The sequence below is a fragment of the Eleutherodactylus coqui genome, chromosome 5, assembly GCF_035609145.1.
Source record: "Eleutherodactylus coqui strain aEleCoq1 chromosome 5, aEleCoq1.hap1, whole genome shotgun sequence".
In the NCBI taxonomy this organism is placed as follows: domain Eukaryota; kingdom Metazoa; phylum Chordata; class Amphibia; order Anura; family Eleutherodactylidae; genus Eleutherodactylus; species Eleutherodactylus coqui.
This window is the reverse complement of record NC_089841.1, coordinates 126,771,185-126,797,318: the sequence shown is the minus strand read 5'-3', so window position 1 is coordinate 126,797,318 and position 26,134 is coordinate 126,771,185. Positions and strand designations below refer to the sequence as shown.

Below are 26,134 nucleotides of genomic sequence, written 5' to 3'. Positions count from 1 at the left end.
CGCACCCTCACTGTGTCTCCTCCCTTTCATTTTCATCTCATTGCTTCTAGTCTTTCCTTGTACAAATGAGAATAGGTCTGATCCCTCTGCACTGTGACAGCCCTTCAGATATTTGTAGACTCAGCTTTCTTTTCTGCAAGCTAAACATTCCCAGATCCTTTAACAGTTCCTCATAAGACATGATTTGCAGACCGTCCACCATCCTAGTAACTCTTCTCTGAACTTGCTCCAGTTTGTCTATGTCGTTTTTAAAGTGGGGGGCCCAGAATTAAACACAATATTGCAGATGAGGTCTAACCAACGAAGAGTAGAGGGGATAATTACCTCACGTGATCTAGACTCTATGCTTCTCTTAATACATCCCAGAATTGTGTTTGCCTTTTTTGATGCTGCATCATATTGTTGACTCATGTTCATTCTATGATCTATTACTATACCCAAGTCTTTTTCACATGTGCTGCTGCTTAGCTCAATTCCTCACATTCTGTATGTGCTTTTTTCATTTTTCTTGCTCAGATGTAGGACTTTGCATTTCTCCTTGTTAAATACCATTGTTAGTTGCCACCCACTGTTCAAGCTTTTCTAGATCTTTGTGAATCCTTCCCCTCTCCCCTCCAGTATTAGCTATCCCTCCTAGCTTGCCATCTGCAAATGTGATTATTTTCCTCCAGATCATTTATAAAAATGTTGAACACTGGGCCCAGAACAGAGCCTTGTAGTACCCCACTTGAGATTTTATATATTGAGTGCGATGTGATTTAACTCGCCAACACAAAATAATGGACACTGCTAACGTGTGGATTTTGGTTCGGAATTGAAAAAGAGCAGAATTCTGACGACAATTCTGGGTCAAAATCCAAGGTGCGCAGTGCGGATTGTTGGTGCAAAATTTAGGGACGGCATATTCTGTGGTGTGTGACAGGTCCCTGAGGCCTCAGGCACATGGGCGTATGCAATTTTGTTCTATGTAAAATGCACCATGTTCACTTGTATTTATGTGCGTTTTCGGTGCATTTTTGGGGCGTGTGGTTTTTTATGTTGTGTTGAATCCATATTTACTGCTTTTTTCACATGCACAAAAAAAACAATGCAGGAAGGACCGAATGATGTCACTTTTTTCCCCAATGTCTCTTGTCAAAATGCATTAAAAACACAGTGTGAATACGCATGCAACTGCATAATGCTGTGTTTTTATGTGATCCATTAGACTTTAGGGCTTAGGCCGGTTTCAGACGGCCGTATGCGCAGCTACGCTCTCCGCTAGGGAGATCAGTTATGTATAAATGAGGGTTTCTTCTTTGGCCATTCAAACTCCGTGCCATAGCGCAGAAGTTTGAAAAAAACCAGCCGGGATGATAGATCCTGCCCTATTTTTCCCGCACGCAGTTAATACAATGGCACGCCTTGTCTTGTCTCACCCGCACTATTAACGGCCGAGAATCCCGATAGTGGAAACGAAACCATGGAAATGAATGGCTTCGTTTTGTCCTGTTATACAGCTAGAATTATCAGGGCCGCAAAACGGGACGAAAATAAACCGCTGATTTCAATGGTTGTGTTTCCACTATTATCATGTGCTAATACTACAACAGATAAGACTTGCCCTGTCTCTCCCGCATGTAGTATTAACTAGTGCAGGAAAGCTAGAGCAGGACCCACGGTATCGGCCCGCTGGTTGCTTGTTTGTTTTCAAACTCGAATACACATCTACTCAACCAAGTTTGAATGGTCTAAAAAGGAAAACCGGCAAGCGAACTAGCACAAACATACCAGCACATACGTACCAGCACATGCACCCGTGTATTCTTGCCCTCACAGCACAAAAACGTTGCACTAAGGCGTGTATTTTTGCGCTTACGCTCGTATGAGGCCGCCCTTAATCTGCCTCCATGTTCCCAGTGATGTGAAACTGAAGTTTTCTAACCACTGTGTTTCTATGTGATGGAGAGAAAGGAGACACCGATGGGGAAGAACTTGTGGAACTAGAAGCTTCCCATCTTACAAGAAAAAAAAACGGGGTACAGACCCCCTCACACGGCCCTTGTAATGCCCCGCTCCCCTCACACAGCCCCGTGTAATGCCCCGCTCCCCTCACACAGCCCCGTGTAATGCCCCGCTCCCCTCACAAAGCCCTACTCCTCTTACACAGCCCGGTGTATGGCCCCGTGTAATGCCCCGCTCCCCTCACACAGTCTGTGGGCCGGCGGGCAGCCCCTATGGAGGAGGCGCCCCTCCCTCCTTCCCAGCTCTTGCTGACGTTGCCGGCCGTGAGTGTGCGGGACGCTGACATCTGGCCAGCTGTGGCCGGGGACGCGCTGACGATGTACCGGGCGCTGCTGCTGCTGTGCTTCACTTTGTACATCTTACCGGGGGCGGAATGTTATAAGAAGCGGGGACCGGCCGTCACCCACAAGGTAATGCCCGGCGTGTACCGGGGCAGTGCGCCCGGTGGGTGTGGTGAGGTAGAGGTGGCACCACAGGGTGGCAGTGATGGGAGGGGGGTTGTCACAGGATGGTATTATCCTGGTGAGGGCACACAGTGCAGACAGTTTGTGCTTCTGTCCTCCTAGAGAGACTATTCCTGCCAACAACGTGTGCAAGTAACTTTTATCAACTGTAGGCCGGAGCTTCTCCTGCAGGACACAGACTGTACAGGGGGGGACACAGACTGTACGGGGGGGGGGACACAGACTGTACGGGGGGGGGGACACACAGACTGCACGGGGGGGGGGGACACAGACTGCACAGGGGGGGACACAGACTGCACAGGGGGGGACACAGACTGCACAGGGGGAGGGCACGCAGACTGCACAGGGGGGACACAGACTGCACATGGGGGGACACAGACTGCACAGGGGGGACACAGACTGCACAGGGGGCGCACAGACTGCACAGGGGGCGCACAGACTGCACAGGGGGCGCACAGACTGCACAGGGGGAGGGCACGCAGACTGCACAGGGGGGGGCACGCAGACTGCACATGGGGGACACAGACTGCACAGGGGGGCGCACAGGCTGCACAGGGGGGACACAGACTACGGCAATTCCTCCTGTGGCTCCTAATCCCGGGATTAGCCAGCAAAGTGAACAAGATTTTGCAGAAATCTCGTCCACATGCCGCAGCCAATCCATTGCGGACAAGCCGTGCGGAAACGGAGATGCAGCGCGGAAAACAAAGACGCAGCATGTCAATTCTTTTCTTGTTTCCGCAGCGGCCTCTCTCCTCTCCATGGGGTGAGAAAGCTGCAGCGAAATGCTGATGGTGAAATCGCTCCAAAACCCGCAGCAAAATGCCGTGGGTTTTGAAGCTGCACTTCTCCAATGGAATTCTCACGGAATTTCAGTGCGGTCATTCCGTCTCATGTGAACCCAGGCTACTAGTCTGTCGTTTCCCGATCTGTAGAGAAAGCTTTGCAGCAGTCACCTCACTAACATCACACTGACAGGTAACAGCTCTATGTAGAACACAGGATCCACCAATCACAATAGGGAATCAGCTGTGACTATCTATTCACCCGCCCCCCCCCCCCCCCCGCAAAATAACCTTGGTACATGGCATAGAACATGTCTAGTCTTCCGTACAAAGTCAATGGATTCCCTGTTGTCCATTCTGTGAATGGCCCATGAAGCTGCTGTAAAGCATATCTTCTAAATACTGTTAAATATAGCTCAGGAAAGACGGCAGCCCTCATGGATAAACATGGTAATATAGTTCCTTTAAGTCATATTACTTAAAAAAAAAAAAAAACTATAGAAATTTGCCATGACCGTAATCGTACTGACCCACAGAATGAAGATAACATCATTTTTACTGCACCTTGAATGTTCTAAAAGCAAAACCCACCTAAATTGCGCAGTTGCATTTTTTTCTATTCCAATTTACACATTTTTAAAAAAGTCTTCCAGCACTATATATGGGCCGTTAAATGGTGCCATCGACAAATACAGCTCATTATACAAAAAACAAAGCTGATTTTAGCTATGTAACCGGAGAGATAAAAGACCTTTTTTGATTTTTTTTTTAAAACGGGGAGGAAGAATAGAAATTGAGAAACGAATAAGGCCTTCAGCAGGAAGGGGTTAAACATGAGAAGTTTCTCCAGATTAATTCTGTTGGCAGCCAAGGAATGTTTCGAAGTTTATCATACTCTTCAGAAAAGTCGGAATGAATTCTGGAGCCTGAAAGAAGACGCTCTCCTCCACAGCTGAGGAGCTCCTTACTCTTGGAGTGTCCTCCACTAAGATTGTGAACAATGTGGCTTTGCCAAAGCTTTCCTCATTGAGTATGCGGTGTGGCAGTCGGTACACGGCAGGAACGCAATCGCATTCTACTGATAGAAGAGAAGATGTTCCACATGCCGCTGATAATCAGGACCTCCCCGGCCTGTGACTACCTGTTTATATGGAGTGTCCTTGTCTTCTTATGTGACCCGCTGTCTTTATTTGCAGGTTTTTTTCGACATAAAAATAGGCGACAGAAATGCTGGACGCATTGTCATCGGTTTATTCGGAAAGGTGGTCCCAAAGACTGTGAAAAACTTTGTCACCTTGGCAACCGGAGAAGTAAGTATTGTGTTTTATTTACCCCGACAATGTGGTTACAGATTAGATGACCCGTTCTCTCTCCTGACATGACTGCTGTAACTACTTGCCTTCTCCAGGTCTCCATAAAATATTCATCCTGAAGCTTCTCTCCTTCGAACTCTGATTGCGCTGCTCCTCTGCTACTCCTCCTGGCAGATATAATACACTGCACAAGTAGAGCAGTGTATTATGTAAGTGATGAAAGATCACAGGTACAGGCCCCCCCGTGAGAAAAATAAATATTGTAAAAGAAAAAAAAAGTTAGGCGAAAAACACACACAAAAGTTGCAACTTTGCCAATTAAAGCAAAAACTAAAAACCTACACATATTTGGCATGACTACATCTGTAATGACTAGTACTATAAAACTAATGCATTATTTATCCCAAATGGTGAATGCCATCAGATAAACTATATTAGAATTTCCCGTAGCAACTACATGTTCTATAATGCAGCATAGCGACTGAAATCAAGCATCAGACTGCCGAGGCCTCTTCTTCAGCCTATAGCATCATGTTCATTGGTTACATGGCCTTTGTGCAGCTCAGTCCCAATCAAGTGAATGGGACTGTTTGTAATACGAGGTAGAGCCGCTGTGAAATGAAGAGTGCTGTCTCTGGCATACAATGAAGTCGCCATGGTGCTCAGGCAAGCCCAGTGGCCTCTTCAAACAGCTAATTGGTGAGGGTGCCGCAAGCCCTTCCCCTGATATTGATGACCTATCCCAAGGATATGCTATCAATATCTAAGATCTGGGAACCCCTCTTTAACTCAAAAATTAATAATGATTTCTGAGGTCACTCATGATTGGCTATTGAAAGTCTGTAGTATCTCTGTGGGGAGTGGGAAATAAATACCCTGATGGGTCTGCTATTCATACTTATCTTCTTCTGGAATAGCAGCTATTGCACAAGTCATTAAAGCAACCCAGCGGCTCAGGTTGGTATTGCATGCACAGTTCTAAGGGCCCATTTACACACAAAGATGATTGCTCAAAAGATGGCTTTTGAGCCATCATTATGCATAAACTACTAATTGGTAATAATGCCAATTAGTAGCTTATTAATGTGTGTGAGCCGCTGGGAGCTATATTCAGAGAACAGCGGGTGGTCTGTTCTATGAATACATTCCCTTTGTTCTGCCGCAGGGCTGACAGGTGACACAATGTTATCAGCGCTCCCGGGCAGAACACATAAAATCATCATTCAGCAGAAAAGTGAAAGATGGGCACATTTACACGCAACGATTATCGCTCAAAAGTTGTTTTTAAAGCAAATTTTGAGCAATAGCCGTTGCGTGTAAAAGGGCCTTAACTGAATCCAATGGAGGTTGCAATATGAACATAACTGTCTGCTTTCAGCTCTGCCAGCAATGACAGCTGGCATGATATCAGCAGAGATCCCGAGCGGCTGACCTTCGTTGATCAACTATTGATGGATGACCTACCCCGAAGTCCTGGACAAACCCTCTAAAGCGACCCTCCGATCCTGAACAAACAAACATGGCCGCACCGCTTTTCTGACTACCTGATGCACGCTGTACATTAGTATAAAATGGTAGTCTAATCACTATATGCTGCGCTGCTCTGATTGGCCAGTGCTGCTCATGTGGGGAGCACTGGCCAATCAAAGCAGACGTAGTGTGTTAGACTAATGATGCATACTAATGCACAGTGTGCATCGGGTAGTCAGAAAAGCGGTGCATCCATCTTTATATGCTTAGGACCGAAGGGTCACTTTAAATGGCTAGTCTAGGACTTTACTATTGATGACCTATCCTTGGATAGTTGATCAGCGTAGGTCTGCCACTTTGGAACCCTGCCGTTTGGACGATATCGGACCCGCTGTCATTGCTGACAGAGCCAGAAGCAGAAAGCTCTGTCCATACTGTAGCTCTCATTGGATTTATAGGAAACTGTTCCTGCAATGCCAACCTGAGCCACTGCACTACAGACAGAGCTGTTGGTTTCTTGCTCTGTACAGAATGACAGCGGGCCTGGAGAACAGCAGATCTATTCGGGTTCCCGCCAATCCACTATTGATGACCAAATTGTGTGACTTTTTTACACCAAAAAACTGTTGATAAATTCCCCCCTATGGTGTCTTCCTGCACACTAGGTATTATTTATTGAGCAATAATTGTTGCGTGTAAACGGGCCTTTAGCTAATACAATGAGGGATTTATCAAAGTTAGAGAATTGGTAGAGGAGAAGCAATCGGATTCCAGTTCTCAGTAGTCAAAGGGTTCCTGAAACATGGGTGCAGACATGTGATTGGTTATTTGTAACTCCTCCGCTTTTCCCTTGATTTGGTTATGATGGATCTCTATGATTTTGCCGGTAGCTCGGTGCACTCAGCTCAGTCTATGAAGAAATTATCACAATATTAAATCAATTATAGAAAGCGACATGGAAGCGTGACTCAGCCTTCTGTAAGGGTAATGTCAAGCACAGCTGGCTGTCAGTCTGGATGTGCACACGGCTGCTTCTGTTTCTGTTTAAGCGCAAGCTGCTTCCATATAAGTATCAGAATTAGTAAACTAAAGGAGGATTTGCTTTTTTCCAGATTTGTGCCCCATAAGGGCTTTTACCCACTAGCGGTTTTTTTTTTTGCTGCGAAAGTCAATGGGACTTTCTAATGTTAAAATCGCATCGCACAAAAATCGCAGCAACACAAACTTGCGATTGTTGTGCGATGCGATTTTAACATTAGAAAGTCCCATTGACATTTGTGAAAAAATGCTGCGAAATTGCAGCGAAAAAAAAAACAGTAGTGGGTAAAAGCCCTAAGGCTGTGCACATTTTATTAGGACCAGCGGATGATACGATGTAATGGTCAAGTCTAAGTCCGATGAACAAGGACCCACTGCTGTCCTCCGCATAACTGCTCCTCTGTATTACGTTACTATTGATGTGTTGACTTTCTGTTTCTACATTTCAGAAAGGTTATGGTTATAAAGGCAGCAAGTTCCACAGAGTTATTAAAGACTTTATGATCCAAGGAGGAGATTTCACAGTAGGAGATGGCACAGGAGGTACCGTTTTACCGTTTTTTTTTAACACATCCAGCCACATCTTGTAAAAAAAAAAATGTATCCATTAAATGTATACTATAATAGACTATGGGTAACAAAAGTAACAAACTGATGCATAAAAGTGGCATCTGCCACCCATAGGCTATAAAAGGCATCCATTTAACAGATACATTTTTACAGGATGCTACCGGTATCAGATCCTACAGGTCACAGATGCATCCGTCACACCCTCCGGTAAACGTATATGGCAGGAGCTCTTCCTGGCACATACATTTAATGGAAGTCATTAATGCGGTGTGAAAAGAACCATATAGACACATGGTCAGTCTCTTTAGAAATGCTATTGTAATCCTTCCCAGACAGCTATAATTCTGTAAATGCCACATGTGAAACCTGCCTTATTATAATATTCCCATCTGAGACTTTCATGGCATAACCACAGGCTCTACCATGATAATCCAAAAGATGCAAGTCCCACCACTGGGACCTGCAGTTTTCTCTAGTTCTGGCTGCTAGCTGACTATGGTAGTTGGGAGTTGCAGAAACATTCAAACGGGCTGCACTACGCTGTTTTCATAACTCCCATATAAGTGAATGAGATCTACGGAAATAGAAGAACACAACTAGCTACATGGTTTACGCAATTCTCAGAAACAGCATAGCTCGCTGTGCTACACTGTTACTGTAACTCTTATTCACTACTGTGGAAGGTACAGAAGCAGCGTAGTGCTTCCTGCTTGGCTCTTTCCATAACTCACGACCAACTCATTCAGCTGGCTCAGGGGCTTCAGGGATCAGAATAAAGGTCCTTTTACACGCAAATATAATCTTTCAAATGGCCGACAGATTGAAAGATTTAGTGATTTATTTGCTTGAAGTCTTGATAGCTTTAATGGGCATTAACACTTTAACCATCTTCATTTGCATGTAAAAGAGCCTTTAATTATCATCTTTTTGCTCCAGGAGTTGTTTGCTGAGCTGGGCATCTGTTTAAACATTTGCTCGCAGATTCCATTGTTCTCCTTGTGGCAGAGTACACAGTGTATTCGTTATGTATGCAAAGCAAACACAATCAGTACACTGTATATAGTGCAGTTTTTTAAAAGATGAGCGAAATGCATTCAAATGGAATGTATTTGCTCAGTCTTTCAGCAGCTGAACAATGGATTTTATGCAGAGCTAAAATCCATCATTCAAACTAAAAGTGCACGATGCCTCCATTTACATGTAACTATTATCACTCATTTTCAGCTGTTTGGACTAATTTTGAGTAATAATCGTTGCATGTAAAAGGGCCTTCAGAGATGAATACTGGTCCCACTTCTTGGACATGCCTTTATCAGACTTTCATGACATATCTTATACGAATTTATGGTTTTATTTACCCAACCGTATTACAGCTCCAAAGTTCTGAGTTCTACAGAGTTATAGTACTGTGACCATAGAAGTCTATGAAGTCCTACTTCAGTATGCCGGTACTGCATGAAAAAAGGGAAATGTACCACAGGATGCCATAATATGGAGGTTTTCTCCTACAAAAGCATTGTGTCCAGCAGAAGTGTATCTCCATAATATGGAAAAAAAAGTGCAGCACATAGATCATTCGATTTAACCAACTAGTTAATTAAGTATCTAAAAAGGGCAGCTATGTTTTTATAATCAGATATGGGTGTATCTAAATGTAATTACAGTGATAATTCACACATGTATCGGAGTTCTCTGCTTGACTTTATTTAATATAACATTCTGTAACATACCTAAACTGTACATTTTCCCCCATATAATCAATAGTACAATTGAAGATGAGATATCTTAAAGTTACCTATTACAGACAAATCCTTCTCCACTTATCGACCACTTCTCCCTCCTGCACGATTACTCTCTGAAGTTACTAATAAAATCCATATATGCTAGATCAGGGGTGTCAAACTCATTTTCACCGAGGGCCACAACAGCCTTACGGTTGCCTTTAAAGGGCTGATTGTAATCTATATATATATAAAGCTGAAAGCCCTCACTGACTCACTGACTCACTGACTGACTGACTGACTGACTCGCCAAAAGTTCTCCAACTTCCCGATATCGTAGAAACATGAATTTTGGCACGAGCATAGATTATCTCCAAAATAGGAAAAGTAATTGGGTCCCAACTCGATTTTTCATTTCTAGCGCAAAAGAATTGGCGTCGAAATTTTACGTACATAATCTAATTCTCTCACTTCCCAATGCCTTAGAAACAGGAAATTTGGCACGAGCATTGATTATGTCATAAATAGGAAAAGCTAATGGGTCCCAACTCCATTATTCAATTCTATGCGCAAAAGAATTGGCGTCCAAATTTTACGTGCGGAATGTAATTTTCTCACTTTCCGGTGTTATAGAAACGGGAAATTTGGCACGAGCATTGATTATGTCATAAATAGGAAAAGGTAATGGGTCCCAACTCCATTATTCAGTTCTATGCGCAAAAGAATTAGCGTCCAAATTTTACGTACATAATCTAAATGTCTCACTTCCCAATGTCATAGAAACATGAAATTTGGCACAAGCATTGATTGTGCCCTAAGTATGAAAAGTTAATGGGTCCCAACTCGATTATTCAATTCTAAGCGCAAAAGAATTAGTGTCCTTATTTTATGTACGTAATCTAATTCTCTCACTTCCTGATGTCATTTTATATACAGGAAACGTTGCATGGTTACCTCCACGTGGTGTTTCCTGGGTAACGCAGAGAACTATGCAAAATGGTGAACATATGTTTTTCCTCAGTTTCTCTAAAGTAACCACGACTTCATAAGATTTTCCGTGTGAACATAAGATAAACACCAGTACCAAATTAACTCGGGCGAAGCCGGGTATATCAGCTAGTTGTATAATAAGGGCTCGTTGACATGAGTGCATGCAATTTTTGTGCACATAATACACAATGAATAGAACCCATTGGTTTCAATGGGCTCGTTCACATGAGCATATTTTTTACGCGATGTGCAATTGCATGAAAAAATATGTGGCATGCCCTATTTTGCTGCGTATTATACACTGCAGTAGGACATTGAATTGAATGGGCAAGCGCAAATTGCATGTGCAAATACACAGTGCATTTGCGCACATAAAAACACGCTGGAATGGCTGGAAAACACAGGCGTAAGCTCTCTCAGGCAACTGAGAGATGAGCGATTCTGCGCTCATACGCAGTGTTAATTCCATGCATCCATAGACATCAATGGAGACTATACGGAATGGATGGAATCCTGGTTAAAAAAAAGCTGCAATTTTTTTCTTCAGCTCACAGAATCTGCAATTCTTGCCCACACGTGTGAGCGAACCGGCGAAAGTCCATGCATTCCAATGCCAGTGTATTACCACAGGCGGCGATCGCGGAATCTGCAATTCATCAAATCCGGTCTCTAGGCAATGCAGTCTTCCAGTAAATAGATTGATAAGGATAAGAATGTGGAAACCTAACATGACATTATTTGACTGTCTCAGCATATAGGACTGTAAACGTATTATTCCACCTGTCAAAACAAGCCAACAAGTCACTAACAACGCAAAAAAGAAAAGAAAAAAAGGATGGGGGAGGGAGAAGAAGACGAGGGAAAATAGACAAAAGGTTAAGCTATTTAGAGTTTGATAGCTTGAGGTATATTCCAGACCCCGCTGACCAAGGAGGGTCAAAGGTGTCAGAGTCAACAGAGCTCTATACTCCGGCCATTCTTGGAACTCCTGAGGAATGACAATAGACAACGCTTGTAGAAAATAAAGGATCCAAGGCAACATGTTCATTTTGAATATAAAACATCTGGCAAACCAAGCAAAGTTTCCTTTTTTCCATGCATTCGGATCATTTCTAAGATTATGTATGAGGGACAGATAATTAGCGGCATAGCGGGTTGAGACGTTTACAGTAAAATTAATGCCTAGATATTTTATGTAGTTACTGGACCACCAGACCAAGAAGGAACCCATACATTCTGTTAACAAAGACTGGGAGCTAACAAAGAGATATTAAGCGCGTAGTTTAATTTTAGAGTTGGATAAAAACGTGTAACGACGAAGTTCCGTGATCAAATTTGCTAAGGAAATATGTGGTGTTGAAAGGAAAAACAAAATGTTATCCTGATAGGTTGCTACGTTGTGCATTGACCCTTCCACTGGGACCCCCATGAGGTCAAGATTGGAGCAAACATGACAAAAAAACAGTTCCAAGCACAGGATAAAGATAAGGGGCGAGAGAGGGCACCCTTGTTGGTAATGGTAAGCGGAGCAGAGAAGTGGCTATTCGTCTTCACTGAAGCTGAGGAGTATAACCTTGAGATCCACTTGATCATGTTGGCCCCCAATTCGACAAACTGGAGAGTCTCAAACATAAAATCTCGGTTGCCATTGGAATGAGAATTCTGTTTGTATGGCTTTTTTTAATTGTTCGTTTAAGTGTATTCCAAGGATTTGCGATTTGCTTGTGTTTAGTTTATAATACGAAATTTGTGCAAATTTGGTCAGAATATCTTGGGTATGTCTTAGTGATTGAAGGGGTTTGGCCAGAATGAGTAGAACATCGTCAGCGAATAGACTAATCTTATGCTGTCTATGTGCTGCTGAAATGCCATGGATATTTGTTTCAGTTCTTATTTTTTCTGCTAGAGGTTCCATTATTAGTGTAAATAGTAGGGGGGAAAGTGGACATCCCTGCCGGGTACCATTTGTTATTGGGAAGGGGTTAGAGAGCGTGCCGTCTACCAAGACCCTTGCCGATGGGTTAGTGTAAAGCGCTTTAATCGCGTTAAGGATACCACCCGAGAAGCCGAATTTACGGAGGGCAGCAAATGCATATTCCCAATGCAGGCGGTCAAATGCTTTTTCAGCATCAAGTGTGACCAGCACTGCCGGGTTTCTATCTTGCTCAAGTTTATATAGAAGATTTAGGATTCTTCTGGTTGCGTCAGAAGCTTGTCTGCCCCTCGTAAATCCGACCTGGTCGGAGTGGATTATCTCCGGTAGTATCTCCAGGAGTCTTAGTGCTAGGGTTTTGGCATAAATCTTAATGTCGCAATTAAGGAGAGAAATAGGCCTAAAATTGGATGGGGTAGTGGGTTCCTTCCCTGGTTTGGGGATTGCTACGATTGTTGCTTCCAATGTTTCTCTAGGGAAGGAGCCCTCCGTAATACCTTGATTAAATACTTGGGCCATGTGTGGTGCGAGTAGGTTAGAGAATATCTTGTAGTAATCATTTGAAAACCCATCGGGTCCGGGAGCTTTTTGTGTTTTAAGGGTCTTAATAGTTTTTATGACTTCCGAGTGTATTATTGGGGCACTCAAGGATTTCAGATGTGTCTGAGAGAGAGATGGGAGTTCTATGTCTTTCAGAAAATTTTCAATAGAGGCGATGGAAGGCTGGGGGGTTAACATGTCGTTTTTTAGATTGTATAAATTTTCGTAATATTGTCTAAAGGAGTCCACGATTTGAGTGGGGTGAGCTATTTTAATTGTTGGTTTTTGGGGATCCAAAATGTAAGGAATTTTGGATTTTTGTGTCTTTTTCTTTGTCATTTTAGCAAGCATACGGGATGGTTTATTGTTAGAGGCATAGAATGTAGCTCTGGAAGACCTTAATTCGTTCTCGTAATTATCTATCAGAGTATTTCTCAGGGACTGTCTCAGGTTAAATAATTGTTTGTGTAAGCAGTCAGAAGGATTTTCCTTGATCTGGGATTCCAAGGTGGCTATTTGATTTATCAGCTTGTTGATAAGTTGGGTTTTTTCTTTTTTGTGCTGGGCGCTTATTTTGATTAAGATTCCCCTGATCACTGCTTTATGGGCATTCCATATAGTTAAGGGAGAGACATCCGTAGTGCAATTGTTTTTAAAGTATTCCTCCAGGGCTGTTGATATAATGCTCGAGTATTTAGGGTTTTTTAATAGAAAAACGTTATTTTTCCATTTTTTGGGATGTTGTGGTGCATCAGTTAGTGAGATAGTTATCTCAACTGGAGCATGGTCTGACCATGTAATTTTACCTATCCTGGCTGTTTTAATCAGTGGGATTGTAGCTTTATTGACCAGGATTAGATCTATTCTAGAAAATGACCTGTATCTGTGGGAGTAAAAGGAGAATTCTCTAGAGGAGGCATTAAGACATCTAAAGGAGTCTAGCAATGACTCTCTTTGTAACCATGGCGCGAGGGAGGGAGTCGATCTCAGGGGTCCCCTCGTGGAGTCTAGTAGGTTATCGGGAGTGCTGTTGAAGTCTCCGCATACAATAAGGTTACCCACCTCGCATCTTCTAATTCTTCTGGCTATTTTGTTCAAGAAACATATCTGGCCCTTATTGGGGGTATATATGTTTACCAGTGTAATTGGTTTTTGGTTCAAGAGACCAGTTAGTATCAGGTACCTGCCCCTTGGATCTGTCTCTTGGTGTTTGATGTCAAATTGTACTGTATCCCTAAAAGCGATCAGTACGCCTGCTTGTTTTTTATTTGAGGAGGCCAGAAAAATTTTTGGAAAATTTTTATGGGATAATTTTGGGGTGGCTGAAGATGCGAAGTGGGTTTCCTGCACACATACTATGTCCGCTCTGGAACTCAGGGCTTCTTTCCATAAGGAGGCTCTCTTGAACGGTGAATTTAGTCCGTTGGTGTTCAAGGAGAGTATTGTGGTCGTCATTCTGGTAATGTTGTCGGAGTACGAATCTGTGAAGGTAACCGGGTCAGCAAGAAATGGCTTGTTTGGATTTCCGAAGGTTTCACTTCAAGACCAGAGGTAAGTTTAGATTTGTTACTTGCCGTAAAATTAGCCTTTTCTTAAAACTCGGTCTTGGTGCAAAGAGCTAGGGAGGGGGGGGGGGTATAAACAGTTGAAGTGTAGAAGCTGTTGAGCGGTTGTGGGTTGAACTGTAAAGTAGAGAAACGGAAGGAGTGACGGATTGTCAGACCCGTTTCGTCTAATGTAGGAGGGGGGACGAAAAGTTCGCCTGTGAGGAAGTCCTCTTAACTACCCATATAGTTTAGCCTTAAAAGTGAATCCGGGGAGAGGTTCAACTTTGCTTTCATTCTTTAAGGTGATTTCTTGGGGTTTTTGAGGTTCTCTGCGTACGAGGAGCAGGAGGCACACCGATTCCCCATGTTTTTAGAAGTTGAGCAGCATCTTCTGGTTTAAACACAACATGGGTAGAGCCGTCTTTGTGAATCAGGAGTTTAATAGGAAATCCCCATCTATAGGAGATGTTGGCTTGTCTTAAGGCGGAAGTAACTTCAGAAAATTTTCTTCTTTCAGACATGGTGATTTGAGACAAGTCTGCGAATAGACGTATGTCTGAGTAGGGAGATGGAAGTTGTTTTAATTTTCTGGCAGCGGTCATGAGCACCTCTTTAGTATGATAAAAGTGGATTCGGGCTATTATATCCCGTGGAGTTGTCTCAGGAATGAATTTAGGTCTCGGAAGTCTATGCGCCCTGTCGGTGATAAGGTCTTGCAGAGGAAGTTCCGGCAGGAGTGTGCGCATTAGTTGGTTTAAGTATTTAGGAATTTCAGGCGTTGTTATGGATTCTGGGATACCGCGGAACTTTATATTATTTCGCCTGTTTCTGTCTTCTAGGTCTGCCAGTTTTGATCTAAGTTGAGCGACTTCGTCCGCAAGATCATAGTGGGCATCTATGAGGGAATTATGGGATTGTGTGAGTTCGCCCATTTTATTTTCTGAGTGAGTCACTCTTTCTCCAATGGACTCTATTGTGGTTGTGAGAGAGGCGTTAAGGGTGGTAAAGCTGGAGTAGATTGATTCGCTTAAAGCCATCATCATTTTCTTAATAAAAGCTTCAGATGCCGGTTGGCCTGAGGACGGTAAAGCTTTAATATAGTCCTTCATAAAAGGAGTGTGAGGAGTATGAGGGGATGAGTGATTCACAACTCCCTTTCTGGTTTTCTGTTTAAGAGGGCTATCTGATGGTGAGGTAGTCTCTCTATTGCAGGAGGATGTAGGTATGGGGATTGCTGAGGGTGAGCGTGGATTGTGGCGTTTTCCTCCTAGTGGTCCCTGGGTTAGGACATCGGGGTGACCCTCTACTCTCTCCCCAGATTTGTTTTTGGATGGGGAGCTGCTGCCCTCACCACGAGGGTTTGCAGTGGGCGCCATCTTGGGGTTAATTTTAGTTGTTAGAGTGCTGTCAGACTGCCTTTCTGTGTGGCTATGTGACAGGGTGCTCAGGTGTGCACTCACCGTTCCTTCCTCTCCCTTCTCCGGAGACAAGCCGGTGTTCGGGCTTGAAAGAGCGCTGGCAAGCTCTTCACCTTCTGCTGTTGTAGCAGAGCCGGTCGGGCTGCGGGAGCGCGGGATCTCGGGCGCCGAGAAAAACTCCTCTAGGCGCCGCGGCTGTGAGCGGGACGGTCTCCGGCGAGACATCGCTGTGTGCAGGGAGGGCAGAGAAGCTCTTTCGGAGCGGTAACGTTCCCCGGAGTTGTTGTGGAGTAGCGGTGGGTGATAGAGGTTAGCGGAGCTAGCAAATTACGCCGCCATCTTCTCTCTCGGCCAGGCCACGCCCCTCTCAAACATAAAATCTCAATTTAACGTGTTAAATGCCTTGTCTGTATTCGTGGCAATAGACACATGGACAGGGTCTTTTTGTGAGTTTAAGAGATTAAGTTTATAGCGCTAGTGTTATTATCGCGGGCTTCCACTGATGGCACGAACTCTACTTGAATACTATTGTGGAGGACGAGGAGAGAAGAGAGTCTGTTGGCTAAGATTTAAAAAAAAAAAGTTTCAGATCCACATTTAAAAGGGAGATTGGGTGGTAACACTGGCGAAAGGGAAGGATCCTTCCCTTCTTTTTTTAGTATAACAGTAATGTGTGCCTTCAAAGTGTCCCTTTGAAGAGAGCAGTCTAGAAGTAAGGGAATTAAATGCTTTAAGAAAATAAGGAGAGAGAAGTTCAGAGAAGGTTTTGGAATATGCTAAAGAGAGTCCTTCTGGCCAATGTGCTTTACCTGTTTTAGATTCCTTCAAGGCTGGGTGCCAATTCTTCCCATGAAATAGGTGTTTCAGTGGAATTGACTGCCTCCCTCGAAAAGTGACCCATCCCTGAAGTTTGCATGACGAGATCGCATACAAGTATATCTCCAGACTTTTCAGAATCCAAAAGTGAGGACAAAATCTAAAGACAGAGTAATAATCTGGAAACACCTCTGTAATCTGTTGTGGTAAATGATGAGAGTGACCTGTGGGTGAGGAAAGGAGTGGAATACAAGAGTGTACCCGTGCTTTTGGCAGTGCCCAAGCTAAAGCGCAACTAGGTTTGGCCCTGTATTCAAAACAATGTCGCCGGCAATTGGTTAGATCAACCATAGCGTTTGATAGAGAGAACATACGCGATCCTGCAGCTGAGTTAAATCCACCAATAGGAACAGAATTATCGGTCGTCTCTGAGGTCTGAATACCTTCCAGGAGCCCTTTGAGGTGTGCACTTATCTCTTTTTTTGACGCCAGAAGCAACTCTAATAAAAGGTATCTCAGACAGAAAATTTATGAGCTTCCCACATGGTCAGTGGGTCAATGCCCAGCACATCATTGTGGGTAAAGTTGTCTTGGATATCCCTATGAACCTCCGCTTTAATATGAGGGTCTTGAAGTAGGAAGTCATTAAGACTCCAATGCCATGTGGTACAGTGAACTAGGGCGAGTGAGAGAGATATAAGCGCATGATTTGAGAAGGCGATACTATTTATAGTCGCTGCGGAGAGAAGTAGGACAGAATGGTGGGGGAGAAAGTAGTCTATTCTGGAGTAGGAGTTAAAGGGGAGGAAAAAAAATGTATAGTCTTTGACAGTTGGATTAAGGATCCTCCATGCATCTACTAATTGGTGTACATGTAGGGTTTAACAGATTCTCTGATGGGTAGAGAATGGAAAGCTAGTATAGTCGCTCTAGAGGAATCAACAGGGGGTCCGGAGAAGCATTCATGTCCCCACCTAGTATCAGAGTATCCTCCCTAAATTCTTCTAAGTCCACCAAGGCCCTTTCTAAAAAGGTGGCCATTAACGGTGTTTGGAATCTATGCTAGGACGGTCACCACCCTTTACAAAGTATCTACCTGCGCCGTCCTGTCGGGCCACCATGTGCTCCCACGGGATGGATTAGGCGATGAAGATGGAGACACCTTAATTTTGTACTCTGGACATGTACTGTGGTTGCCTTCCGGGAAATGGGCACCAGACAGTTTGGTGATATAGTCTACCCGGACATAAGTTTCTTGGAGGAAAGTGACATATGCTCTTTTGTGCCGCAGGAGATAGAGGAAAGCCTCTTTTCTGTGTGCTTAGAGAAACAAAATTGAGTTTAGTCTGAGATAGTGGCATGGTTCCCGGAGACAATGGGGTAGTGAGGAAGGAGAAGACAGACTATGGAAGTGAGGGAGAGAAAAAAAATTAACTTTATAGGTCTCAAAGAAACCCCTATTAAATCAAAAATATTACAAAAGATATACTAGTCATATATCATATTGTCAAAAGTCATGAATCCACAGGCAGAAATCTACTATGATATTTAAGCAGAAGGGGACCACATGACAATTGAACAAGTCCAATACTGTAATAGGCATAAGCACTGGCAGACTTTCTAAATAGGTAAAGTGTATAAAATCCCGAGAAAGTCTAGGGGGACCTAGGTAAATCATGTCAGTGACACGAGGCAAATTAGCACTGCAGGGACATGTCCCAATCTTAGCATTAAACCAGATACCAGAAAACAGTGGTACTTAAATCACAAGTTGGCGAGCATGCGGAGGATCAATGAAATCCTACTGTCACATTTTGGGCAGGATCAGAAACAGGATACTTAGTCGCACATAGGAAGCCTTCACCAGTGAATTATTATAGGACCTGAGAAATGGTCCAGTTGGGGGACTGCTGGTGTTTCAAGAAAAGTAAATGCTCCCTCCAGGTCTGCTAGTGACCAAACAGTGTACGAGTGGCCACCCTTCTGTAGGATGACATGGAACGGAAGTCCCCACCGGTAGGTGGGGTTTACCACCCTAGTGGCAATCTGTAGAGGTCTAACGACCCTGGCATGTAAAGCGTGAGCCAGGAGACATATGGGAGGCTAGTAATTTCAAGTCCATTGTGAATAATAGTGACTAGCTCCCACACCCTGCGAAGAATGTCCTTCTGTTTGTAAAAATGAACCCTGCAGATCACATCCTGTGAGATGATTGGAGATCCTTGTTCATGGCTGTGCTATACAATGAACCCTGTCCAGTTCAACGTCCATTACTTCCGATTTGACTTTGTTGAAAATGGAGACGACTGTATCATAAAGCGCCTTAGAAGGTACATCCGCCAGTAGGCCCGGATTTTACACGTCATCTAGGTGTATCTCAAGCACCTTCAGTTGTACCCCCTGAGATTCCACTCTTGGTCATAGCTGCTGCAAGTCAGTGTAGGTGGTGGTGATTTGTTATTTTACCTGCATGATTCTACCGAACAAGTACTGCATTGTCTGTTCATCTTCTGTATAGCTTTAGTGTGATTCTCCTCCATGCAACGGAATTGAGTCTCCAGGTCTGCCAGTGTGTGTAAAGCTGCACAATTTTCCAAAGCTCTTGTAAGGTGTGGGTCATATTATGAGGTAGTATAGATGATGGGGTGTTCAAGAACAAAAACCCCTCTTCTCCTGGATGGATGAGTGAGCACTGGATGGTTGTCTCAGTACTTGGGGAGAAGCCATCAAGTGATGCAAGAAAAGACATCTGTGAGCTAGGAGAGGGGTCCAGCTGCTGCATTAGTACTTGCCGAGGAGAGAGAATCTGAGCTATATAGCTGCAGTGCTGAGAAGACCTCAGGCTACCCAGTATCAGAGGAGCTGCACAGGGACCCAGTTGCTGAATGCTGGCTGTTGGGCTGTGAGGGATGGAGTCTTCTTCAACATGTAGGGAAGCACCAGGAGAGCTTGGTAAGGAGGCTCGGAATTCCAGTGGTCTGCACGTGGGGGTAGCGGAATCCAAGGAAGCTGCTGGCGCCATGTTATTTACGCACTGCCAACATACTTGACAGCAGATTTTGCAGATAGCAGCTCAGCAGTGTGCCCACCACTGCCACCCTGTTGGACTTCTTTCTATTCCCCTTCACCATCGCTGTCAGGCCGGGTCTGCTATGAGGATCTGGAGCTCAGTGAAATTGCAGCCACCCCACCCCCTCCCCTCCCCTACTTTTTTTTTTTTTTTTAATTTCACTCCATTCTTTATGAGTTATTGTTGTCATGGCCTTAGCATAATAAATTATGTAGAAATTATTATTTATGACTGTTAGGGTACGTTAAATTTAGAAAGCTATTGCTACAAGCTTATTCAGAGGAAATGCTAACTTGCCAAGTAATTGTGTGTTTCAGGAAGAAGCATCTATGGAGAGGAGTTTCCAGATGAGAACTTTAAGCTTAAGCATTATGGTATTGGTTGGGTGAGCATGGCAAATGCTGGGAAAGATACAAATGGGTCACAGTTCTTCATTTCCACAACCCGACCCTTGTGGCTGGATGGAAAACATGTTGTTTTTGGCAAAGTTCTAGATGGAATGGTAAGCACTGATTTGGCATCTTTCCTTCATGTAAAACCCATTGATCGAACTTTAGATTACTTTTAGGGCTTATTCACACGGGCATAGGCGGGTTTAGGCGAGCCTGGTGGCAACGTAAAAATGGTGAACAGGCGCACAAACCTGCTGTTTGTGCGCCCGATTAGACAGCCTGAGTCAGGCACATATACGCTCTGCTAAATTACCATCCCACTTTCCACCCCCTCGCTGGTTCTCGCTATCTTGGGCGGCTGGGCGCTTTTACGCTGCAGTAATAGATATCACAGCCACAGGGGAATCAACCATTCAGAAACTTCTTCACCAACTTGACTCCTTATTAAAACATAACTTTTAATGGTAATTTATAAAAATAGAGAAGACCTTACAGAGAGAGCGTAAAAATGCTAAATTAGTGCGATAAGCACCATAGTCAACCAGTTGTAATGTCCCACAGGTACATGTGTGATAGGGGAGCAATTACATAGTATCCATCAATATGGATATTCTGTATTTTACTCCATAATCAATATAAGGGCCATGGTGACAATTCCATCAGTAGGAGATGGTCAGCCCGGAATATGATACCGGCATATCCAGTCCCACCGTATGACAATTGAGAATAAAGAAAAATTGAAACGGGTACGTACCCCCGTCCAAACCAATTAGGCCTGTCCACTAGCAAAATAATGCGGACCAAGTCTATATAGACACCGATTAGCAAAAATGGATCAAAGGGGTAGTCTTTTAGTTCTGTTTCGCTAAATAGAATCCAGTTGTCGATAGGGATATACCCAATGTTGTATTCCAGATTGAAAAGAAGACCTGTATGGTTCATTATAGATAGATATTAAATGACTTGTGCTAATTGGCTCAACGCGTTTCTGTTGCAAAAAGCGACTCATCAGGAGCCTTATTAATAGAAAAAGGGGGAACCAAAAAGGGTCCTGAGGTATTTGAGCAATAGGGACAATGCCTATTGCAGCTAGGATCAAGGTTCAACCATAGTACATGGGTAGCAATCCCCAGAAATAAGACCAGAATAGTACTGGTCCTATACAGATAGTCCCCGACTTGCGAACATTCGACTTACGAATTTCGCAAGATACGAACTATCTTTCCTGCACAGTATGATGTCATGCTATGGCATTACATCATACTGTGCAGGGACCGGGCAGGCTTCTATCAAACCTGATAGAAGCCTGTCCGGTCAGATCGCGGGACACTGTGCGGTTGCTTGGCAGCCGGGGGCCTTCTGAAAGGCCCTAGGGCTGTCTATACAGAGCGCCTATCAAGCCGTGCACTCTATGGGCACTCTGCATAGGCAGCCCTGAGGCCTTTCAGGAGGTCCCCGGCTGCCTAGCAATCACACAGCGTCCCGCGATCTCATCATGGGACGCTGTACGGGCCCCCTGAACGTCAGGTGCCGGCTGTTTCTTACAGCGGGCACCCGGCGGCAGCAGTTCCGACGAGCCGCGCCGCTCGTCAGAACTGTTAACACTTTAAATACCGCTGTCAGAGCGGTATTTAAAGTGTTAACAGTTCCCGACGAGCGGCGCAGCTCGTCGGAACTGCTGCCGCCGGGTGCCCGCTGTAAGAACAGCCGGCACCCGACGTTGTATGGAGCGGGATCCACCCGCGATCCCGCTCCATACAAGCATTTGTTCAACTTGTGAACAAATCGACTTGCGAACAGGTTCCTGGAACGGAACCTGTTCGCAAGTAGGGGACTAACTGTAGTTATTCCCCAGCCTCAAGATTACTAGCTTTTCCTGAGCTGCCTAGGGCTGGAAACAAACCCTATTTAGATAAACGGAAACTGCCCTATCACAGTCCCTGAATACCCTGGATCAATATTCCCCACAATCAGTACCCAGAGATAGGTTTGCTGGTAAGAGAATCAAAATAATAAAATGGAAACCTAGCAGAGTCTCCAGCCTAGAAGGTGGGCCATTACAACTGGTTGACTATGGTGCTTATCGCACTATTTTAGCATTTTTACGCTCTCTGTAAGGTCTTCTCTATTTTTTATAAATTACGCTGCAGCAATACGCCCATGTAAACTGATACATTGTAAACCAGTGCATCAGATGGGCAGCATATATTGGCCGGGCGATAAAGCGCCGTCGATACACGCTCGTGTGAATAAGCCCTTAGATAGTGATGATGAGACTTACAAGGCAGGCAGTCGTATCTGTGTTTAGAGATTAAGGTTAGTGTACTTGTTACTTGTGCATCACATTTATCCATCAACGTCGCTGTATGAAGGCTTAATTTTTGCGGGACGAGATGTATTTTTCACTGGTGCCATTTAGTGTACCATATAATGTACTGAAAACGTTTTTAAGAATTTTAAGTGGAGTAAAATGAAAAAAAAAAATGACATTACGCCATCCTTCAGTGCGTCTTGTTTCTACGGCGCACAAACGGCAACAAAAATGACCTGATATCTTTACTCTATGGGTCAGTACGATTACTACGATGCCAAAGTTGTATGTTTTTTTTTTTTTTTTTCAAAGACATTTAATTTTTTAAAATTATATTCTGCCGCCATCTTCTGCGCGCAATCACTTTTTTATTTTTCTGTCAACATAGTTTTTTGCGGGATAGACTGTAGTGTACTTTGGTACCATTTTGGAATGCATACAACTTTTTGATCGCTTTTTATTCCATTTTTTTTTTTGAGAGACAGTGTGACTGAAAAAGTGCATTTCTGGCGTTCTTTTTTTTTTTTTTCGGACGACGTTCACCGTGCGGGATAAATAATGCGTTACTTTGATAGATTAGACTTATATGGCCGTGGCGATACCAGATATATATTTTTGTTTTATGATTTCGATTTTTTTATTATAGATATTGCAAAAGGGGGTGATTTAAACTATAACTTTTTTTTTTACAATTAATAAAGCTTTATTGATCTTAATTTTTTTATTTTTTTTAGTCCTCCTTGGGGCCAACAACTAGCAATGCTTTGATCGCTCCTGCAGTATGATGTAATACCATAGCATTACATCATACTGCAATCTGCCAGCCTATCAAGCCATCCAACGGCTTGATAGGCAGCCCTGGGGCCTTTTAGAAGGACCCCGACTACCATGACACCCATAAGACTCCCTGCGATCTCATGCGCGCGGGGGGGGGGGGGGGCGTACAGGACCCACGAACATCGTTCGGGAGATTTAAATGCCGCTGTCTAATTTCGGTGTCTTCTTGCTTTTTTAGACGCGCTTGCGCAGATGGGTCTTCTCCCTTCGGATCTGCTCGGCAGCAGCGGCGTTTTGGCTCCGCCCCCTTGTACGCGTGGCTCCGCCCCATCACATGTGCCGATTCCAGCCAATCAGGAGGCTGGAATCGGCACATGTGATGGGGGCGGAGCTACGTGATGACGCATACAAGGGGCGGAGCCAAAACGCTGCTGCTGCCGAGCAGATCCGAAGGGAGAAGACCCATCTGCGCAAGCGCGTCTAAAAAAGCAAGAAGACACCGAAATTAGACGGAACCATGGCGACGGGGATGCTAGCAACGGAGCAGGTAAGTGAATAACTTCTGTATGGCTCATATTTAATGCACGATGTATATTACAAAGTGCATTAATATGGCCATACAGAAGTACTTAACCCCACTTGCTTTCGCGAGACAACCCCTTTAAGGCAAAAAAATAGGCTGATCAATAAGGGGTTGAATACATTTTCATTTGCAATTGCATGATTTAAGTGCAGAAAGAGCAAATAGTTTTACATCAATAAAGTTCTCGAAATGTCCTCCTACTGCTGCAATGCAAAGTTGTTCATGAAGGATGCTTCGGTGTTCAACAGTAATTAATTCACCCAGTCAGTTGTCCGAATACTCCTTATTCTTTGACACGAGTTGAGGTCATTCACAGCTTTACCCAAACATAAAAATCTAATCGCTATTTGCCATGTCCCAACATTAAGTGGGACACCCTGTATAAGGGCTCATGCTCACGGCCGGGACGGACCCCGCCACAGCTGCCCCCAAAACCCCAATACTTACCACTCTGGATCCGCCATACACGTCCCACATGGAGGGCTGGTGCGCATGCGCAGTACAATGCATGACGCGGCCGACGGGGACGCATATTTACACGATACTTCCGCTGTGCTATATAGTGTGACGGACGGCTTCTATTGATTACAATGGAAGCCGACCGCACGTATTCCCGCGGCATTTAGAACATGCCACTGTTTGCGGAATTCCGCAGCGTGAATATTGAGCTATTAGGCTCAATAGAACCTAATAGCTGCGGGGCAACGCCGTGGATTTACGCCGCCTAAAATGTGGCAGAAATCCGTCCGTGGGCATTAGCCCTAAGTGTTTCTTAGAAAAAACTCTAAATATGACACGTTCTGCATGGAGATTTATGGTGTGAAAAGCACTTATTAAATAACTCTGTTTAATGTGTGGGGAGTATGATTAGCTGATGGAGATGTAGTTATCACACTGTCTGTTCCTGCTAATGTATGGCTGTCATTAAACTGGCAATGTCTTCTTTCCTTCTTCAGGCAGTGGTACATGGCATAGAGCTCCAGCAGACTGATGACAGAGATCGCCCTTTACTGGACACGGTCATTGTGAACAGTGGACAAATTACAGTGAAGGAACCATTTGTGATTGAAGTGGAAGATTGGAAAGATTAGGAGCATAAAAACTTTTTATAACTTTTTTTGTAAAGTATGACCAATAAATGTAAATACATGTGTCAGATTATGTGAAGTGTACATTGGATCATGCGCACAGGCCCATGATGCCGCCCAGATCTAGAACATTCTACTTCCCGAAAATGTATGACGAGCCACACATAGAGACCGCTGTGTTATATTACAATGTGATCACATGGGGGATTTGTTACTTCTCATCTCTAAACACTTTATACAGGCCCAAATACGCCGTTGACTTTCGTTTTTCTGCCTTGCAGCTGTCTTTTTATACATGAAAAAGAAATAAAAATGCACCAAATCTCATAGATTTTTTGTTTAAATACACAACGAACATGCAGGTCCATCGATTTCAAAGGGTTATTAGATAAGATACCAAGATGGAACGTGCAGCTTTTTTTTACATGACCAACAATTGTGTGAAAAATTGAAATCAATGGGCTTTGTTCACTACAAAATATGCTGTGTATTTATGCTTGTGTGAATGAGCTCACTCACACAAGCATATATACCAGCGTATTATGCGCCTATTTATTGCATGTGTAATACATAGTGCTAAAAGCCCATTGATTTACATAAGGCCATTCAGAGGTACTTATTACGTGCTTAAAAAAAATGCAGCATGTCCTATTTTGGTGTAGATTATCCACCATCATCATAGCCTGGTGCATAAAATACGCAGTAAACACGTTACATGTGTATTTACTGCATACTGCGTATTCCGCTCGTCTGCTGGCTTTGTGGATCATTACACACATAAGTACTGTGTGACTTGAGCGAGTGCTTGGATTCTGAAGGCCCTTTTACATGAACGAATGATCGGGAATGAACATTCCTCTACCCCGTTATTGCTACCTGTAAACGGAGCAATGATCAGCTGAAAAACAAGTTGATCAGATCTTCTGTGAGGAGACACTGTCACAGTATGTTAAGTCATGTTAAAGGACCTTAACCCTTTCCAATCCAATTTCCCTGCCACCCACACTCTCTTCCCAGCTCTTATGTATTTTGGGTGGGAAAGCATGTTGTGGATTCCTTGGAATTACTCAACAGAAGTACATAAAAATGATCAGTCATGATTTTATTAGCAATTTTTTGAAAACTAAACGTGAGTTATGAATGTTTCACATTCCTAATAATCATGTAAATATATGCATATTGATATAACAGATATGTATATAATAAGACTTTTAATTTCTCTAATGAGATATTAGAAAAATTAGAAATGAACAGAGTTTTGTTTTGTCAATTAGAAATGCAGGACAGCTCTCTGATGTCAAAGG

General features: G+C 43.8%; 1 protein-coding gene across 1 annotated transcript; it reads left to right on the top strand.

Annotated features, from left to right (window-relative positions):
- Positions 1-2,188: 2,188 nt before the first annotated feature.
- Positions 2,189-25,157, top strand: PPIC (peptidylprolyl isomerase C). Its single transcript, XM_066603119.1, has 5 exons — positions 2,189-2,414; positions 4,450-4,563; positions 7,524-7,617; positions 19,997-20,181; positions 24,699-25,157. The coding sequence occupies exons 1-5, from the start codon at positions 2,217-2,219 to the stop codon at positions 24,831-24,833; spliced, it is 726 nt and encodes a 241-aa protein (XP_066459216.1). The 5' UTR covers positions 2,189-2,216; the 3' UTR covers positions 24,834-25,157.
- Positions 25,158-26,134: the final 977 nt, after the last annotated feature.

What these genes read in the sequence shown, in the direction of transcription:
- PPIC (XM_066603119.1), top strand. Translation starts at nt 2,217, where the DNA reads ATGGAGGAGGCGCCCCTCCCTCCTTCCCAGCTCTTGCTGACGTTGCCG. An exon ending in GACCGGCCGTCACCCACAAG is followed by an intron (nt 2,415 to 4,449) that starts GTAATGCCCGGC and finishes CTTTATTTGCAG; the next exon opens with GTTTTTTTCGACATAAAAAT. An exon ending in AGTAGGAGATGGCACAGGAG is followed by an intron (nt 7,618 to 19,996) that starts GTACCGTTTTAC and finishes TGTGTGTTTCAG; the next exon opens with GAAGAAGCATCTATGGAGAG.